This window comes from Pelobates fuscus, chromosome 5 (assembly GCF_036172605.1).
Source record: "Pelobates fuscus isolate aPelFus1 chromosome 5, aPelFus1.pri, whole genome shotgun sequence".
In the NCBI taxonomy this organism is placed as follows: domain Eukaryota; kingdom Metazoa; phylum Chordata; class Amphibia; order Anura; family Pelobatidae; genus Pelobates; species Pelobates fuscus.
The window spans coordinates 15,250,996-15,269,589 of NC_086321.1; the positions used below are offsets into that span (position 1 = coordinate 15,250,996).

Below are 18,594 nucleotides of genomic sequence, written 5' to 3' on the forward strand. Positions count from 1 at the left end.
CCTGGCCGTGACGGTATTGCAGTAATACCGGCAATACAAACGCAAATATGTTTCTCAGTATAAACAGCGATTACTCTGCAATACCAGCACCGGCCAGTTGGCGTCACTGTGTATGGACAGAGGCAGGGATAGGATGTTACAGCATCTCACTGCCTCTCTCTACTCACTGATCCATGGGGGAGCAGCTACACAGCACAGAGAGTCCAGACAGCAGCTCCCAGCCTGCAGAGGCAGACTACAGCTCAGGCATGTGAAGTATGGAGGGAAATGCAGCAGGGAGACATGGGGACACTGAGACACTTGGGGACACTGTGAGACATGGGGACACTGAGACACTAGGGGTCACATGGGGACACTGAGACACTAGAGGACACTGGGAGAGGTGAGGACAATGAGACACGGGGACACTGAGATACTAGGGGACACTGTGAGACATGGGGACCTAGTGTCTCAGTGTCCCCATGGCTCCCAGTGTCCCGTAGTCTGCCAGTGTCTGTGTCCCAATGTCTCTGAGTGTCCCCATGTCTGTGTCCCCAAGTCTCCCAGTGTCCACATGTCTCCCAGCCAGTGGCTGTGTCCCCATGCCTCTCAGTGTCCCTATGTCTTCCAGCCAGTGTCCCTAGTGTCTCAGTATCCCCATGTATCTGTGTCCCTAGTGTCCCCATGTCTCCCAGTGTGCCCTAATGTCTGTGTCCCTATGTCTCCCAGTGTTCCCATGTATATGTCCATACGTTCCCCCAAGTGTCTGTGTCCCCATGCCTCCCAGCTTGTGTCCCCATGTCTCCCAGTGTCCCCTAGTCTCCCAGTGTCCCCTAGTCTCCCAGTGTCCCCTAGTCTCCCAGTGTCCCCTAGTCTCCCAGTGTCCCCTAGTCTCCCAGTGTCTGTGTTCCCATGTCTCTTTGTCCCTAGTGTCTTAGTTTTCCCCAGTGTCTGTGTCCCCATGTCTCTGTGTCCCTAGTGTCTGTGACACCATTTCTCCCAGTGTCCCCATGTCTCCCAGTGTCTCAATGTCTCCCAGTGTCCCCATGTCTGTATTCACAAGTGCCCCCATGTCTCCCAGTGTCCCAAAGTGTCTCAGTGTCCTCGGATCTCAGTGTCCCCATGTCTCACTGTGTCCCCTAGTATCCTACTGACACTGGGCATACTGAGACATAGGGACACTGGGAGAAATGGGGACACAGACACTGGGAGATTAGGGAACTGGGTGACATGGGGACACGGACACTGTGATGCATAGGGGCACTGATGCCAGGCTGGCCTTCCAATTCTTTGGTGGACAGACATGCTCCCTTTTTGGGCATATTCGCCCTTTTGGCTGTTCTGGTCACGTGATTCGCGTCAGTGGCCCACCCTTTTACCCTGCCCATTGACTTCCTGCTTCACTGGACACTGCTGTATGGATTTACTTGAGAGATGAGAGCATAAATTAGATAAAGAGATTAGCATAGAGTATGTGTTTTCTTATAGCTGCATCCTTTTAGTTTCCCTCCAACACCAACTCCATTAGATACACGACGCTTGAGAGGTATGACTGTTTTAGTGTTTTTGGTCGATAACATTCTGTAATTAGGCCCCATCATATTTGTCAGCACCAGGCCCACTAGTCTCTTAATCTGGCCCTGTGTCTGAGTGTATAACAGAGCTCCACAGCAATAATACTCCCAGTAATGTGTCTGGTGTATAACAGCTCCACAGCATTAATACTCCCAGTAATGTGTCTGAGTGTATAACAGAGCTCCATAGCAATAATACTCCCAGTAATGTGTCTGAGTGTATAACAGAGCTCCACAGCAATATTACTCCCAGTAATGTGTCTGAGTGTATAACAGAGCTCCACAGTAATAATACTCCTAGTAATGTGTCTGAGTGTATAACAGAGCTCCACAGTAATAATACTCCCAGTAATGTGTCTGAGTGTATAACAGAGCTTCACAGCAATAATACTCCCAGTAATGTGTCTGAGTGTATAACAGAGCTCCACAGCAATAATACTCCCAGTAATAGAAACATAGAAACATAGAATGTGACGGCAGATAAGAACCATTCGGCCCATCTAGTCTGCCCAGTTTTCTAAATACTTTCATTAGTCCCTGGCATTATCTTATAGTTAGGATAGCCTTATGCCTATCCCACGCATGCTTAAACTCCTTTACTGTGTTAACCTCTACCACTTCAGCTGGAAGGCTATTCCATGCATCCACTACCCTCTCAGTAAAGTAATACTTCCTGATATTATTTTTAAACCTTTGTCCTTCTAATTTTAGACTATGTCCTCTGGTTGTGGTAGTTTTTCTTCTTTTAAATATAGTCTCCTCCTTTACTGTGTTGATTCCCTTTATGTATTTAAATGTTTCTATCATATCCCCCCTGTCTCGTCTTTCCTCCAAGCTATACATGTTAAGATCCTTTAACCTTTCCTGGTAAGTTTTATCCTGCAATCCATGAACCAGTTTAGTAGCCCTTCTTTGAACTCTCTCTAAGGTATCAATATCCTTCTGAAGATATGGTCTCCAGTACTGTGTACAGTACTCCAAGTGAGGTCTCACCAATGTTCTGTACAATGGCATGAGCACTTCCCTCTTTCTACTGCTAATACCTCTCCCTATACAACCAAGCATTCTGCTAGCATTTCCTGCTGGACTCTATCAAATATTCTGTACTCTGCCCTTGGGTTTTTACGTCCAAGATGCATTATCTTGCACTTATCCACATTAAATGTCAGTTGCCACAACTCTGACCATTTTTCTAGTTTACCTAAATCATTTGCCATTTGGCTTATCCCTCCTGGAACATCAACCCTGTTACATATCTTAGTATCATCCGCAAAAAGACACACCTTACCATCAAGACCTTATGCAATATCACTAATAAAAATATTAAAGAGAATGGGTCCAAGTACAGATCCCTGAGGTACCCCACTGGTGACAAGCCCAAGCTTCGAATATACTCCATTGACTACAACCCTCTGTTGCCTGTCACTCAGCCACTGCCTTACCCATTCAACAATATTGGAATCCAAACTCAAAGATTGCAGTTTATTCATAAGCCTTCTATGTGCAACAGTGTCAAAAGCCTTACTGAAATCTAGGTAAGCAATGTCTACTGCACCACCCTTATCTATAATTTTAGTTACCCAATCAAAAAAATCAATAAGATTAGTTTGGCATGATCTCCCTGAAGTAAACCCATGTTGTCTCTGATCTTGAAATCCATGTGTTTTTAGATGTTCAACAATCCTATCCTTTAACATGGTTTCCATCACTTCCCCCACTACTGAAGTAAGGCTTACTGGCCTATAGTTGCCCGACTCGTCCCTATTACCTTTCTTGTGAATGGGCACAACATTTGCTAACTTCCAATCTTCTGGGACTACTCCTGTTAACAATGATTGGTTAAATAAATCTGTTAATGGTTTTGCTAGTACACCACTGTGGCGAAACCAGCTTCGCCACTGTGAACTGGAGAGGCCTGGCTGCTAGCCTCCTGCCCGCTGACTATGGCCCCTGGACATATTGCACTTTAAAGACTATATTTGGGCATGTACTAATTTATATTGCTGCTACTGGCCCTTTAAAATCAGCAATGGACATTTTGGGACTACTGTCCCTTTAAGACTGTGAAGCATATCCTATTGTACTGCCTGTATATTGTATATGTATTTATGTATGCAGTTAACCTGGGTTATATATATATATGCAGCCTTCATCTGATTGTTCGGTAGAACCACTCCATTCATTGTATTGAGGAAACTACCGAACAACCAGACCACCCAGGATTAAGTGTGCCTCCAATTACCGTTTGCAACAATGTTGCAAACGGGTAATTGGCAATCATGTAATGTGTTCTGTGTCCTCTGGGTGGCCGCCATTCAGGAAACCAACACGTGGCGGCGGCCATCTTTAACTACCGAACAGCGGTGTTTTGCCGTCGAGTGTCTGGAACTGAAATCGGACACTTGACTAGGCAAACACCGCTGAGACCTCCATACTTCCAGAAATTCGTATGGAAACTACCGAATGACCCCCCCGTTCGGTAGAAAGAACCCCACAAACAAGGGAATTCATTCAAACCCTCTCCAGGCTCTATAACACAGGCAATTCGTCTGTTTTCATTCCCTTGTTTGTGACCGACCGCAGGGCCAAAATGCATGGAACTGATTTCGGATACTTTACCCATGCGGTCGGTCAATACTTTAAAGTTCCATAACTCCTGAACCATTTATCCGAATGGGCTGATTCTTGCATATGTTGTCCCCCTGAATAAGGGCTATCAGGGGATACCTGTTTTGGAGGTGTAGCATATGTATTTGGGGTACATCCTGGAATTGGGGAAAAAGGTGTACAGTATAATTGTGTTAAGTGTTAATCTAAGGGGAGGAAATGTGTGGGAGGTACATCCATGTGATTGGTTAATTTCATCCTCCCCCTGGGAGTGTCCTGTATGTACTTGTTGGTAATAAAAGCCAGACTGGGTGTCCCAGTCTGGAGTTCTTGCTTAACCCTCAAAGCGATGTGTCGTCTCGGTCTTTGGGGGAATGGGATTGTATGCTGACTGCCAAGAGTGTAAGCCGATGTCTGCTTTTCTTGTTCAGCTGTTCCAGTGTTCGTGTGGTTCCAGTCGGGAGAATGGTGTTTGCAGTAGCTGCCTGTGCATCTGGAAAGGGGATTATCGCCTAAACTGGGTTTTATCCTCTTGTAAGTGAAACGGTCCGTTACAACCACTAAGCTCTTTTAATAGCTTTGGGTGTATTCCATCAGGTCCCATTGACTTATTTGTCTTTACTTTTGACAGTTGAAATAGAACCTCTTCCTCTGTAAACTCACGTGTAATAAATGACTCATTTATCCTTTTTTTAACAGAGGTCCCTTTCCTTCATTTTCAGCTGTAAATACCGAACAAAAATATTCATTGAGGCAGTCAGCTAGACCTTTATCCTCATCTACATACCTTCCTTCTTTTGTTTTTAATCTAACTAATCCTTGTTTTACTTTTCTTTTCTCATTTATGTATCTAAAAAAAGTTTTGTCCCCCTTTTTTACTGACTGTGCTATTTTCTCTTCTGTGTGTGATTTGGAAGCTCTTATAACTTGCTTAGCCTCTTTCTGCCTAATCTTATAGGTCATTCTGTCTTCCTCACTCTGGTTTTTTTTATAATTACTAAATGCTAACTTTTTGTTTTTTACTATTTTGGCCACATCTGCGGAGTACCACAGTGGTTTCTTGAATTTTTTGCTTTTACTGACAAGCCTAATGCAATTTTCTGTTGCCTTCAGTAGTGCAGCTTTTAAATAATCCCATTTATTTTGGACTCCATTTAAGTTGCTCCAGTCTGATAATGACTCCTTTACACATATTCTAATTTTAGAAAAGTCTGTTTTTCTAAAGTCTAAAACTTTTGTTTTTGTGTGGTGTGACTCAGTCACTGTTCTTATATTAAACCACACTGACTGATGATCACTGGATCCTAAACTTTCACCTACAGTAATATCTGATACCAAATCTCCATTTGTTAACACTAAATCTAGTATGGCCTCTTTACGAGTTGGCTCCTCAACGACTTGTTTTAGAGACAATCCCAGTAGGGAGTTTAGAATATGTGTGCTTCTGGCACAAGTAGCTATTTTTGTTTTCCAATTCACATCAGGAAGATTAAAGTCACCCATGGTGATAACTTCTCCCTTCATTGTCATTTTAGCTATTTCTTCAACTAGTAGATTATCTAACTCTTCAATTTGTCCTGGGGGCCTATAAATCACACCTACACGAACTACTGTGTGATTACCAAATTCTAACGTAACCCAAATGGACTCTATGTTCGTCTCACTAACCTTTATTAGGCTAGATTTTATGCTATCCTTCACATACAGGGCCACCCCTCCCCCTTTCTTGTCTTCCCTGTCTTTTCTGAGTCAGGGAGTCTGAGTGTATAACAGAGCTCCACAGTAATAATACTCCCAGTAATGTGTCTGAGTGTATAACAGAGCTCCACAGCAATAATACTCCCAGTAATGTGTCTGGGTGTATAACAGAGCCCCACAGCAATAATACTCCCAGTAATGTGTCTGAGTGTATTACAGAGCTCCACAGCAATAATACTCCCAGCAATGTGTCAGTGTATAACAGAGCTCCACAGCAATAATTCTCCCAGTAATGTGTCTGAGTGTATAACAGAGCTCCACAGCAATAATACTCCCAGTAATGTGTCTGAGTGTATAACAGAGCTCCACAGCAATAATACTCCCAATAATGTGTCTGAGTGTATAACAGAGCTCCACAGCAATAATACTCCCAGTAATGTGTCTGAGTGTATAACAGAGCTCCACAGCAATAATACTCCCAATAATGTGTCTGAGTGTATAACAGAGCTCCACAGCAATAATACTTCCAGTAATGGGTATTTAAACTACAATCAATGAGTTTAGAAATCAGTCTGTAAATAAGATACATTGTTCTAAATTACATTTAAATTGTATAAATTGTTATTAGTAAGTCACCTAAAACTTCCAATAACAGCCCCTGCCTCTATCCACACCCACACTTACACCCCTAAAATAAAAATGCCTGTCTGTGTCAATTTACAATGTTGGGAGCTACATGGTGGTTCATTTAGCATTCAGCTGTTAATGTCAGCAAGAGAGACCGAATCAGGGGCGATAAACTGAAATCATGGAAAGGAGAATGTATTTATTCTTTGAATTGAAAAAATTGGTAGCGCTGTCAATTAAAACTCCACCACATCTTCTTGTACTCTCCTTCGCATCTTGCATAAACACACCCACATCTAATGACAGAGTCAAACTGGTTTATCTTAATTAAGCTCCAGACAATACCCTGATAAGCCAGAGATAAACGGCTCAATATGTAACCAATGCTACAATGATCCCTCCAGGGAAAGGCTGGACAGAGCCGGCGTGTCATTAAGAGCGGAACCGTGGAAACACACATATCCAAGACACAAAGCTGTGAACTCTACTTAGTGAAGATTCCACAGCAACGGATCACTTCTGGCTTCAAACAGACAGAGGATTTTGGAAGGAGTGATATATGCCCCATATAATTATTCTTATTGGGGTGAATAAGAGTCAATAACTGACATGGAATTAATTCTAGACCAGGGATAGGACACCTTCAGGACTCCAGATGTAGTGCACGTGAAGCCCTAATGCTGGTGAAACATCGGGGGAGTTGAGAACCAATTTGCCAAAAAATCATTTTACTGTAAATTCATTTTAATCTTTATTTAAATTTTTTTTTAACATTTTTTAAAAAGAGATTTTCAATTCGCCACACCTCTCTTTTCAGTGAATAACCAACAGTATATTTTAATTTAAGATGTGAAAAAATTGTGGTTCAAGGCTACCTGATTCATGGTGTTTTCCTCAATAAATATGACGTCTTCATGCAATACATGAAAAGTTCTGCCCTACCATTCTCTGACACAAGTCTAGATCAACCATGGAGAACCAGTATACTTGTGGAGATGAAATTAAAAGAATCATTTTCACCGACCGGCTGTCAGAAAATTAAGATTTAAATCAGTGATCCTTTTCTTGGTTCACAAAGTTTTAAGCTGACTTTTTAACCTAAGTTTTACTTTTTACTCTTTAACCTAAGTTTTACTATGAAAGGCAATGTTGCCGTCGACAATTTAACGAGTAATCCAGCCCGTGTATCTGGGCTACAGCTATTAACATGGGGCTGTTTTGTGGCATTTGGATGCCAATAAAAAAAATATAAATACAAGAATTAAAAAGCCGGTGGAGGACATTTACAGAGTTATTTACTATATTGAGAATTCAAAGGGAATTTCAAATTCACGTCCAGATTAAATAACCATGTTAGTGTCCGTGCAAATGCTCAGGTCTAAACAAGACTGCCACCGAGGTGATTAAGAAGACAGACACTGAAGGATCAGCACTTTCTCCAGATAATTCTTGGCATGGAAAAAAAAAATTAATTCTTTATATTTAAAACTTTACTTTTGATTTTATTTGCTAGACCAGGAATTGCGGAGAATTTAGATGGCAATTTGAACATTTAGGTCAAGAGCTGGAAACATTTGATGAGACTGATACTTGTGATGTAAATTTTGTGGTTCCACAGTCAATTCTAAACAATTTCCAACTGAATCGATAGCCCCATTAGCATACTAATGATCGGGGAATAATGATGAAAATGCTGTTTATCTTAAAGGGACACTATAGGCACTATAGGCGTTTCATCTCATTGAAGTGGTCTAAGTGTATTATTCCTGTTCCTTTAACCCTGCAATGGAAAACATCGCAGTTTTAGAGAAACTAAACAGCGCTTCCTGCTTCTGCACGGAGGTAAACTCTGTGAAACAACGCTGGACGTCCTCACGCTTTGCATGAGAGCATCCAACAGCAATGATTCAATGCTTTCCTATGGGGGAAACCTAATGAGCATGGCCCTCGCTCCGCATGCGCATTAGGTTTCTCCCTCGCAATGACGTCGGAGGAGGTAGAGATGGAGTCAGCATAGAAGGACCTCAGCGCTGGAATAACATAAGTAAAAGAAATATACTTTTTAACCCTTCATGGCAGTGGCAGGGGAGGGGGGAGGGGGTGGGGGAAGGTGCGGGGACAATGAGATAGTATAGTTTAAGGAATACAGCTTTGTGGACCTAACACCATAGTGTTCCTTTAATGTTTAATGTTTATGGCTCAGACTGCAGGAAAACATGTACAGAATGCATAAGAAGTGATCAGTGCTCACACAGTACACAAATCATTCCAACACCTAGTTTATAACATTCTAGGGAAATGATCACTCATACAGCAACTGAGATAATCCCAACAGTACTTATTAGTATGTAAAAAACTTGCACCCAGAGGAATCAGTGATAGGAACTAGACCCAGCTGCAGGCTCAAACACAGAAAATCTAGTACCCCTGATCCGAACCACCCTGACTATACCATCCGTACCACCCTGGCTATACCATCCGTATCACCCTGGCTATACCATCCGTATCACCCTGACTCTGCCAGCCGTACCACCCTGACTGCCAGCCATACCACCCTGACTATACCATCCGTACCACCCTGACTATACCAGCTGTACCACCCTGACTATACCAGCTGTACCACCCTGACTCTACCAGCCGTACCACCCTGACTCTACCAGCCGTACCACCCTGACTCTACCATCCGTACCACCCTGACTCTACCATCCGTACCACCCTGACTCTACCAGCCGTACCACCCTGACTCTACCAGCCGTACTACCCTGACTATACCAGCCGTAGCACCCTGACTATACCGTCCGTACCACCCTGACTATACTGTCCGTACCACCCTGACTACCAGCCGTACCACCCTGACTATACCGTCCGTACCACCTTGACTCTACCAGCCGTACCACCCTGACTATACCATTCGTACCACCCTAACTATACCATCCGTACCACCCTGACTATACGATTTATACCATCCTGACCAGACCACAACACTATACCATCCCATATGTATCACACTCTTCATATCACCCTGATTATACCACAAGTCATACCACCTGTACCACCCAGATTATACTATTCATAACCCCACATTCATATCACCCTATCCATCCCACCCTATTTATAGCACCCTGATCATACTTCCCCGTTGACACCATGCTATCCATCTCACCCTATTTATAGCACCCCATCCATACTATCTTAGTAATACCATCTCGTCAAAATTACCTTGTCCAAATCACCCAACTTGTACGACCATAATCACACCATCCCATTATACCAATCTGTCATGCCATCCCAGTTACACCACTACCACTCTTTTCCCTGTTTATAATTCACTGTTACCTTCATGCTGGTGTGACTGGTCTGCGTCTCGGCCTCTGTGCAGCTGTGCTGCCCTGGATCCTTGCGTTCCTTTCGTGAGCCAGTTCGAGTGGCAGGTGGGTAGCGACTTTGATAAGCGAGCACAGAAGGTATGGTGTCCGCTGCGTCTGTCTTGATGAAGAGTCCATGCAAAGTGGCCGCAGTGCCCTGAGATATGGTGGTTGTCTGGTGTGGGGAGTTGGACTCGTCGGAGTCCCTGCAGTAGATCACCCCACTCTGAGATACATGAATACTGGGAGCGCAGCCCATCCCTGTAATGGGAGCCAGCAGGTGACAATACAGCACCCTCCAGGGATGCTCTGCCCGGTGCCCACTTAGCTCGATCCTGCAGTCAGACTTACCAACTACCGGGCTATGGCAGAGATCAGTGTCAGATCATAGGACATTGCTATCTGAGCCAGTCTGACATACAGTATAACTTGTGCTAGCCTACAGGCCTGGCAGCTCTACCATGCCACCTGTGCCAACCTACAGGCTTGACAGCTTTTCCTTGCCACCTGTGCCAACCTACAGGCCTGACAGCTTTACCTTGCCACCTGTGCCAACCTACAGGCCTGACAGCTTTACCTTGCCACCTGTGCCAACCTAAAGGTCTGGAACCTTTACCACGCCACCTGAGCCAACAGCTGCATATAATAACTGTAACACTGTAGCAATACTCTGTGAACCAGCATAACACAACACAGATACATACTCAATGTCACCAAATTACTCTCCAAAGAACCTACCTTCCCAACTCCAATTCAGTGTATCCAAATAACTCTCCAAGGAACCTACCTTCCCAACTCCATATACTTTGTATCAATACAGATAGACAATATCTCCTGGATACAATGTCTGACTGCCACCTGCTAAAACCACAATAGTAGAAATGGAGGATTCCACTGACAGATCACTGGCCCAGGCTGTGAGTGAGTGAGGCCTGCCAGTCCTGTTATGCCACACTCTGACCAATGGCAACCATTACCAGTCTATATACCAGCCTGTGCCAACCAGTGATACAATGACAGTGAATTGGGTGAGCTAATTAAATCACAGTGTGAGGATTCCTGAGAAATGCTCTGTATGGATATATCGGGCCCCCTCTATTCCTGTACAATGAGTAACCCCCCCCATCAGCTGCTCATACCTGGGAGCCCTAACACTGCTCTCCCTGCATCCTGCATCCAGGTGGCTGAGAAATAAACATGCAGCTATCAATAAACCTGCTCAGCAACGTCAGAGCTCTGCAATAAACCTGCTCTGCGATGTCAGAGCTCTGCAATAAACCTGCTCTGCAATGTTAGTGCTCTGCAATATCAGTGCGCTGCAATCAACCTGCTCAGCAATGTCAGAGCTCTGCAATAAACCTGTTGTGCAGCGCTGTAATGAATGCACCCTGCAGTAAAAGATTTCTGCAATGTACGTGCTCTGCAGTGGATGTGCTCTGAGCTCTGCAATGTTTGAGCTCTGCAGTGGATGTGCTCTGTGTTCTGCAGTGGATGTGCTCTGTGCTCTGCAATGTTTGAGCTCTGCAGTAGATGTGCTCTGTGCTCTGCAATGTTTGAGCTCTGCAGTGGATGTGCTCTGAGCTCTGCAGTGGATGTGCTCTGCAATGTTTGAGCTCTGCAGTGGATGTGCTCTGTGCTCTGCAATGTTTGAGCTCTGCAGTAGATGCGTTGTGCTGTGCCCATAGGAAGCAGGTCTAGTCCAGCGCTCAGTAGATCAGACAGATCCTGTAAGAAGCCGATTCTCTCTGCTCACTGATTCATCCAGCAGATCATTGGCAGCCAGTCTGCGATCCAGACTACTCCCATCACACCCAGCCTTGCCCCCTGCACCATCAGGTCCCCAGCATGGAAAGGGGGGGAGGGGATCTGTGCGTAGAATGCGGTGAATCCCTCCTGGTGCCTTGACAGAGAGCTCCTGCTCACACACAGCCTGGATCAGCTGTCAGCCTCCTCCTCCTCCCTGTCAATGCAGCCTCCCCATCCCTGACTGTCAGTGCAGCCTCCTCCTCCCTGTCAATGCAGCCTCCCCACCCCTGACTGTCAATGCAGCCTCCTCCTCCCTGTCAATGCAGCCTCCCCATCCCAGACCGTCAATGCAGCCTCCCCATCCCTGACTACTGTCAGTGCAGCCTCCTCCTCCCTGTCAATGCAGCCTCCCTACCCCTGACTGTCACTGCAGCCTCCTCCTCCCTGTCAATGCAGCCTCCCCATCCCAGACCGTCAATGCAGCCTCCCCATCCCTGACTACTGTCAGTGCAGCCTCCTCCTGCCTGTCAATGCAGCCTCCCCATCCCTGACTGTCAATGCAGCCTCCTCCTCCCTGTCAATGCAGCCTCCCCATCCCTGACTGTCAATGCAGCCTCCTCCTCCCTGCCAATGAAGCCTCCCCATCCCTGACTGTCAATGCAGCCTCCCCATCCCTGATGTCAATGTAGCCTCCCCATCCCTGACTGTCAATGTAGCCTCCCAATCCCTGACTGTCAATGTAGCCTCCCCATCCCTGACTGTCAGTGCAGCCTCCTCCTCCCTGTCAATGCAGCCTCCTCCTCCCAGACTGTCAATGTAGCCTCCCCATCCCTGACTGTCAGTGCAGCCTCCTCCTCCCTGTCAATGCAGCCTCCCCACCCCTGACTGTCACTGCAGCCTCCTCCTCCCTGTCAATGCAGCCTCCTCCTCCCTGTCAATGTAGCCTCCTCCTCCCTGTCAATGTAGCCTCCCCATCCCTGACTGTCAATGCAGCCTCCCCATCCCTGTCTGTCAGTGCAGCCTCCTCCTCCCTGACTGTCAGTGCACCCTCCTCCTCCCTGTCAATGCAGCTTCCCCATCCCTGACTGTCAATGCAGCCTCCCCATCCCTGACTGTCAATGCAGCCTCCCCATCCCTGACTGTCAGTGCTGCCTCCTCCTACCTGACTGACAGTGCACCCTCCTCCTCCCTGTCAATGCAGCCTCCCCATCCCAGACCGTCAATGCAGCCTCCCCATCCCTGACTACTGTCAGTGCAGCCTCCTCCTCCCTGTCAATGCATCCTCCCCTTCCCTGACTGTCAATGCAGCCTCCTCCTCCCTGTCAATGCAGCCTCCCCATCCCTGACTGTCAATGCAGCCTCCTCCTCCCTGTCAATGCAGCCTCCCCATCCCTGACTGTCAATGCAGCCTCCTCCTCCCTGTCAATGCAGCCTCCCCATCCCTGACTGTCAATGCAGCCTCCCCATCCCTGACTGTCAATGTAGCCTCCCCATCCCTGACTGTCAATGTAGCCTCCCCATCCCTGACTGTCAGAGCAGCCTCCTCCTCCCTGTCAATGCAGCCTCCTCCTCCCTGTCAATGCAGCCTCCTCCTCCCAGACTGTCAATGTAGCCTCCCCATCCCTGACTGTCAGTGCAGCCTCCTCCTCCCTGTCAATGCAGCCTCCCCACCCCTGACTGTCAATGCAGCCTCCTCCTCCCTGTCAATGCAGCCTCCTCCTCCCTGTCAATGTAGCCTCCCCATCCCTGACTGTCAATGCAGCCTCCCCATCCCTGACTGTCAATGCAGTCTCCCCATCCCTGTCTGTCAGTGCAGCCTCCTCCTCCCTGACTGTCAGTGCACCCTCCTCCTCCCTGTCAATGCAGCTTCCCCATCCCTGACTGTCAATGCAGCCTCCCCATCCCTGACTGTCAATGCAGCCTCCCCATCCCTGACTGTCAGTGCTGCCTCCTCCTACCTGACTGACAGTGCATCCTCCTCCTCCCTGTCAATGCAGCCTCCCCATCCCAGACTATCAATGCAGCCTCCCCATCCCAGACTATCAATGCAGCCTCCCCATCCCAGACTGTCAATTTAGCCTCCCCATCCCTGACTGTCAATGTAGCCTCCCCATCCCTGACTACAGTCAGTGCAGCCTCCTGCTCCCTGTCAATGCAGCCTCCGCATCCCTGACTGTCAATGCAGCCTCCCCATCCCTGACTGTCAATGCAGCCTCCCCATCCCTGACTGTCAATGTAGCCTCCCCATCCCCGACTGTCAGTGCAGCCTCCTCCTCCCTGTCAATGCAGCCTCCTCCTCCCTGACTATCAGTGCAGCCTCCCCCTCCCTGACTATCAGTGCAGCCTCCTCCTCCCTGACTATCAGTGCAGCCTCCTCCTCCCTGACTATCAGTGCAGCCTCCCCATCCCTGACTGTCAGTGCAACCTCCTCCTCCCAGACTGTCAGTGCAGCCTCCTCCTCCCTGACTGTCAATGTAGCCTCCCCATCCCTGACTACTGTCAGTGCAGCCTCCTGCTCCCTGTCAATGCAGCCTCCGCATCCCTGACTGTCAATGCAGCCTCCCCATCCCTGACTGTCAATGTAGCCTCCCCATCCCCGACTGTCAGTGCAGCCTCCCCATCCCCGACTGTCAGTGCAGCCTCCTCCTCCCTGACTATCAGTGCAGCCTCCTCCTCCCTGACTATCAGTGCAGCCTCCTCCTCCCTGACTATCAGTGCAGCCTCCCCTCCCTGACTGTCAGTGCACCCTCCTCCTCCCTGTCAATGCAGCTTCCCCATCCCTGACTGTCAATGCAGCCTCCCCATCCCTGACTGTCAATGCAGCCTCCCCATCCCTGACTGTCAGTGCTGCCTCCTCCTACCTGACTGACAGTGCACCCTCCTCCTCCCTGTCAATGCAGCCTCCCCATCCCAGACCGTCAATGCAGCCTCCCCATCCCTGACTACTGTCAGTGCAGCCTCCTCCTCCCTGTCAATGCATCCTCCCCTTCCCTGACTGTCAATGCAGCCTCCTCCTCCCTGTCAATGCAGCCTCCCCATCGCTGGCTGTCAATGCAGCCTCCTCCTCCCTGTCAATGCAGCCTCCCCATCCCTGACTGTCAATGCAGCCTCCTCCTCCCTGTCAATGCAGCCTCCCCATCCCTGACTGTCAATGCAGCCTCCCCATCCCTGACTGTCAATGTAGCCTCCCCATCCCTGACTGTCAGTGCAGCCTCCTCCTCCCTGTCAATGCAGCCTCCTCCTCCCTGTCAATGCAGCCTCCTCCTCCCAGACTGTCAATGTAACCTCCCCATCCCTGACTGTCAGTGCAGCCTCCTCCTCCCTGTCAATGCAGCCTCCCCACCCCTGACTGTCAATGCAGCCTCCTCCTCCCTGTCAATGCAGCCTCCTCCTCCCTGTCAATGTAGCCTCCCCATCCCTGACTGTCAATGCAGCCTCCCCATCCCTGTCTTTCAATGCAGCCTCCCCACCCCTGACTGTCACTGCAGCCTCCTCCTCCCTGTCAATGCAGCCTCCTCCTCCCTGTCAATGTAGCCTCCCCATCCCTGACTGTCAATGCAGCGTCCCCATCCCTGTCTGTCAGTGCAGCCTCCTCCTCCCTGACTGTCAGTGCACCCTCCTCCTCCCTGTCAATGCAGCTTCCCCATCCCTGACTGTCAATGCAGCCTCCCCATCCCTGACTGTCAGTGCTGCCTCCTCCTACCTGACTGACAGTGCACCCTCCTCCTCCCTGTCAATGCAGCCTCCCCATCCCAGACTATCAATGCAGCCTCCCCATCCCAGACTGTCAATGCAGCCTCCTCCTCCCTGTCAATGCAGCCTCCCCATCCCAGACTGTCAATGTAGCCTCCCCATCCCTGACTACTGTCAGTGCAGCCTCCTGCTCCCTGTCAATGCAGCCTCCGCATCCCTGACTGTCAATGCAGCCTCCCCATCCCTGACTGTCAATGCAGCCTCCCCATCCCTGACTGTCAATGCAGCCTCCCCATCCCTGACTGTCAATGTAGCCTCCCCATCCCCGACTGTCAGTGCAGCCTCCTCCTCCCTGTCAATGCAGCCTCCTCCTCCTTGACTATCAGTGCAGCCTCCCCATCCCCGACTGTCAGTGCAGCCTCCCCATCCCCGACTGTCAGTGCAGCCTCCTCCTCCCTGACTATCAGTGCAGCCTCCTCCTCCCTGACTATCAGTGCAGCCTCCCCATCCCTGACTGTCAGTGCAACCTCCTCCTCCCAGACTGTCAGTGCAGCCTCCTCCTCCCTGACTGTCAATGTAGCCTCCCCATCCCTGACTACTGTCAGTGCAGCCTCCTGCTCCCTGTCAATGCAGCCTCCGCATCCCTGACTGTCAATGCAGCCTCCCCATCCCTGACTGTCAATGCAGCCTCCCCATCCCTGACTGTCAATGTAGCCTCCCCATCCCCGACTGTCAGTGCAGCCTCCCCATCCCCGACTGTCAGTGCAGCCTCCCCATCCCCGACTGTCAGTGCAGCCTCCTCCTCCCTGACTATCAGTGCAGCCTCCTCCTCCCTGACTATCAGTGCAGCCTCCCCATCCCTGACTGTCAGTGCAACCTCCTCCTCCCAGACTGTCAGTGCAGCCTCCTCCTCCCTGACTATCAGTGCAGCCTCCTCCTCCCTGACTATCAGTGCAGCCTCCTCCTCCCTGACTATCAGTGCAGCCTCCTCCCTGCCTGCAAACACTTCCTCCCCAGCCTCTCATTGCAGCCTCCCTTTCTGCCTTTGAATGCAGCCTGCCTGTCAGTGCAGCCTCCCCAGTCCTCTCTGCCTGCTAATGCTGCTGCCTTGTCCTGGTAGAATGCAGCAAGGTGTTGTTTCATTTTTTACATTTGCCTGAGCAGCAATGGGTTGTAATGTGCAGAGAGTGTCAGCTGACCATGTTCAGCCTATCACAGCGTCCATTGCTGGTATGGGGTATGGTTACAAGGAAGTGTATGCCTTAGACACACCTCCAGTGGGGGCGGGGCTATGGGAAGCCAGAGACCTTCATTCAGTGTTAAATGGCTCGACATGGTTTAAAGGGACACTACAGGCACCCAGGCCACTTCAGCTCATTGAAGTAGTCTGGGTGCTGTGACTCTTTTGCACTTAGTGCTGCAATGTAAAAAAAATAGTTCCAGAGAATTCCAATGTTTACATTGCAGCTCTAACCCTGCCCTCTGTGGCTGTCTAAAAGACAGCCACTAGAGGGCTTCCAGAATTCAAACGGATCTCCAGCGTCAGATTTCCCCCATAGAGGAGCATTGAATAACGCTTTCCTATGGGGAGGTATAATGCGCGCGCGGCCATTGAAGCCCATGCGCATTAGGTCTCCCTCGCCGGCTGACGTTGACTGGGGAGGAGCGTGGGTGGAGCCTGATCCAGCGCCGAGGGACATCGGTGCTGGATTCAAGTAAGTGATTGAAGGGGTTTCAACCACTTCAGCGACATGGGAGGGAGGGACCTATTTACCCTATGGGATCCCTTTAACACTGAATGGAGGGACAGCACCAATTCAATGAGATGACATAGTTATAGTGTCTACAGTGTCCCTTTAATTCATATCACAATCAGCTCCATGTCTACAACTCCCATCACAGTGCACAGCCCATACATTACTATTGCCATCATTCACACAATCCTGTACAAAATATACATAGAACATATACAACTCTAGCGAGACCCATCATACACACACAGATAAACCTCATACCACATCTATAGCCCTACACAAGTACAACTCCTATCACTCTCATACAGCCCAATCACCGTATTTTCAACATGCATCATTTACATAATGATAGATTACAAATGTACATGTTTCATGTTTACAAGGCTATAATTCCTCAGTTAGAGGGGGCTTTACATGATATTAGTAAAAGGTCAGATTTAAGGGGGTTGATCCAACGTTGACCTTACAGACTTAATACTTGGACGGTCTTTATCACAGCATTTAACTTGTGGGCTTAAGTTGAATAATAGCTATTTACGTCGCTATATCACAAACAGAAAATGTTTTAATCCTGCTGCCCGAATATGTTATCGTTCGCACTCCTGTAACTGACACAGTGTCACTGTGAATAAAATGCCATTTATATTACATATATTTTATTTAGTGCTCTAATCATATGATTGTGTCTTTTCCATTACACCCCTGGCATATCGACAATAGGGCTGTGTCTTACAGTACTACCAAACTCTCTCAGGTACAATCTCGGGACCAATTAAATATCCTCACCATAAAATTGTCAATGGATCTCACACATCACTGCATTGTCTGTAGGGATACACAACTGGGCTATATGACAGTAATATAGAATATTCATATTAGTACAGCCTGCTTCTTTACCAAGCTGGTTCCCTACAATGAATTGTGATTGCGTAAGCCTATGGACAATGATTGGTAGAGAAAGATTGGGTACTTAGGAGGACTCGGAAGAGACTCAGGTGGACAGTAGGTTGAGTAGACAAGATTTCTAATAAGGTGAGCTTTGTTCTCTAGTATGACCATCAACAAACTTCTTCTTCACATGTTTGTCGTAGGTTCCGTTCAGAGTTACATTAAATAGTTAAATGGAGTGATGTTACCTAGTCTAGACTGAACTGGTCTTAAATAATTAAAGACTACTACTACTTAGATACTGTCAATCATGTTTTAAATAAGAAAATTTAAGGGGCGGAGCCAAGCAGCAATCCGAAGCAGACGCACTTACCCACAGCTCTGTGGCAAGCCACGACAAAATCGTTGATAACGCGAAAATAAGTGCAGTGACCGGGATACAAACACCTCCAACAAGCAGAGGAGGTGTACACAAACAAGCGGATGCCCTTCGGTTTTCCAGCGCCCGCCAAAACCCGGCGCCGAGGCTCTCGGGCCTACCAAGTAGGAAGTCTACATCTGCAAAGCGACCCGTACTGGCTCGGAGCGGGCCTAGAGAGGGAAGCAACCCTAGAGTGCCACAGCCAAACCTCCCTGAGAGGAGATATGGTGCGCAAATCCCAG

General features: G+C 48.2%; 1 protein-coding gene across 2 annotated transcripts in view; it reads right to left on the reverse strand.

Moving 5' to 3' along the window:
• Nucleotides 1–10,344, reverse strand: part of PDE8B (phosphodiesterase 8B) — a 155,516-nt gene extending 145,172 nt beyond the window's left edge. For both annotated transcript variants that reach the window (XM_063453602.1, XM_063453600.1), the window contains exon 1: nucleotides 9,822–10,344. In XM_063453602.1, coding sequence (XP_063309672.1) covers nucleotides 9,822–10,109 — 288 coding nt within the window. In that variant the 5' untranslated portion in view covers nucleotides 10,110–10,344. The remainder of the gene's footprint in view (nucleotides 1–9,821) is intronic.
• Nucleotides 10,345–18,594: the final 8,250 nt, after the last annotated feature.